Source organism: Monoraphidium neglectum (genome assembly GCF_000611645.1).
Source record: "Monoraphidium neglectum strain SAG 48.87 unplaced genomic scaffold scaffold06531, whole genome shotgun sequence".
Taxonomy (NCBI): Eukaryota; Viridiplantae; Chlorophyta; class Chlorophyceae; order Sphaeropleales; family Selenastraceae; genus Monoraphidium; species Monoraphidium neglectum.
The window spans coordinates 1-2,172 of NW_014007112.1; the positions used below are offsets into that span (position 1 = coordinate 1).

The 2,172-nt window shown below is 65.0% G+C and overlaps 1 protein-coding gene across 1 annotated transcript; it reads right to left on the bottom strand.

Moving 5' to 3' along the window:
* Positions 1–128: 128 nt before the first annotated feature.
* MNEG_16571 (hypothetical protein) lies at positions 129–1,429 on the bottom strand (the record flags this gene model as incomplete). Its single annotated transcript, XM_014034959.1, has 4 exons — positions 129–179; positions 603–877; positions 1,090–1,195; positions 1,346–1,429. The coding sequence occupies 4 exons, from the start codon at positions 1,427–1,429 to the stop codon at positions 129–131; spliced, it is 516 nt and encodes a 171-aa protein (XP_013890413.1).
* Between the last annotated feature and the right edge of the window lie 743 nt (positions 1,430–2,172).

A 2,172-nucleotide genomic window follows, 5' to 3' on the forward strand; every position in this document is an offset into this window, starting at 1 on the left:
GGAGGGGAGGGGTAGAGCAGCACAAGGGGGTAGGGTCAAAAGGGAATGAAAAGGGGAATTGAAGGGGTGGAAAAGCAGCAAAAGAGGGGAGGGTAAAGGTTGAAGGGGGAGATGGAGGGGTTGGTGATTTAGGGTGGGCGAGCGTGGGTGAGCGAGAGAGTGGGCATGACACGGTCGTGCTTTGGGGCGGGGGGTCGGATGAGGGGTTTTGATGTGTGTTGTTGAGTGCGAGTGTGGGAGCAAGAACAAGGGTGGTTATGCGTGTGGGTGACTGCGGGCGAGCAAAAGAGGGAGAGGCACAGGGACAGAGCGACACACACACACACACACACGCGCGCGCACGCGCGCGCGAGCAGCGCCCGCAGTGCGCGCCCACCGTCTCTCTCTCTCTCTCTCTCTCTCTCTCTCGCTCTCTCTCGCGCACACACACACACACACAAACACACACACACACAAACACACACACACACACGGAGCACAGACACACACCTCACAAACGCCGGATGCACATACGATGGACCCGCCGCTTGCAGCGCGAGCGCACACACACACACACACACACACACACACACACACACACACGCACGCGCGCGCACGCCCACCGTGATGCGGCGGTACCCCACAAACTCTGTGCCGTGCTCCAGCGCCAGGAACTCCCCCACAGGCAGCGCCAGGGCCCCAAAGTGCTCCGCCATGATCGTGCGCATCTCACTCACGCTGAAGTTGCCTGGCGCGGCGCGGCGGCGGCGGCGGCGGCGGCGGCGGCGGGCGTGAGGGCGCGCGGCGCGGGCGCCGTGCGGCGGAGGGTCCGGCGGTTTGCGTGGTGCGAAAAGGTGGGGGCTGTTTGTGGACGTCAAGGCCTCCCGGCGCCGCGTCGCTGAGGGGATGCCGGGGTTTAGGGCGCCACCTGCAGCAGCGTCCCCTTCTACACCGCCCTTCTCTCTTGAATCGCGCGACGAGAACGGAGCCGACGGGGCCACCGAGGGGCGCTGACGCGAGCCCCAACCACCACTGCTTCAGCGCAGACGATCTCGCGATCTGGTGAACTGAAGATCTGGCTGTCCCCTGGTGACCTGGCAGTGCCCTCACCTATGATCTTGCCGACGCTGTCCACCACGGCCACCGCGCTGATGTGCTTCTCATTCATCAGGGCCATCGCCTCAATGGCGCTCACGTCAGGCGTCACAGCCACCACCTGCGGGGCGCACGCAGCGGCGGCGGCGGTCATGAGCGCAGCAAGGTGGGGCGGGTCTGAGGCGGCGGCTTCCAGAGGGGAAGAGACAGAGAGAGAGAGAGGAAGCATGCGCGGGAGAGCAAGAGGGACGCTGCCCCTCATTGTCCGCACCTGCTTCGGGCACCACCCCAGCTGCTCGCAGGTCGTCTTGGCCAGCGGCCCCAGCCCAGACCTGCTCGGGAGGGGGCGTGTCATGTTGCAGCGCGTGAGTCGCCCACGTGCAGGCCCACATCCCGCGCGGTTTGCTGGCACTTCACGCCCGTGCTGCGAAAGCGCCGCACTCCTCCCCCCACTCTTTGGCTACACACACACACACACACACACATACATAGTACGAACATGAACATGTGTATATACAGTTTTACACCAACACATACAGATACTTATATAGATACAGACACACAAGCCACGCGCCTGTTCATGGAGAGGAACCTGACGATGTCGGTCTGACTAATGATGTTGACAATGGCGTCCTGGTCATCGTACAGCGCAAGGCGGTGGACCACCGCCACGTGGCGGCGGCCCCTGGCGATGGCCGGGTGCCGAATGTGTGTGGGTGATTTGTTTGTGGGTGTGTGCATGCGTGTGTGCGCGTGTGTGGGGCAGAATGGCCATTCTGGGGGATTTGCGATGAGTGCATCATAGGGGCAAGGGTCGCAAACAGGATTGAAGAGGGGGCGGAGTGGGGAAGGTGGCTGTTGAGGCTCGCGAGCACAGAATGTTGGGAGATGAAGCAGCCCTGGGAGGGGAGCGGGCGCGAAAGTCACCGCCGAGGGCGGCGCGCCCGGCGCCGGCCGCGCGCACCTGCTGCTCGGCAGCCGCGCCGGCGTCAGCCGCGCCGACGCCGACGCCGACGCCGACGCGCTCCCCACAGACGCGCCGCTCGGCGTCCTCGGCACCCGCGCCCCCGACGCCGACGGCGTCGCCGACGCCGGCGC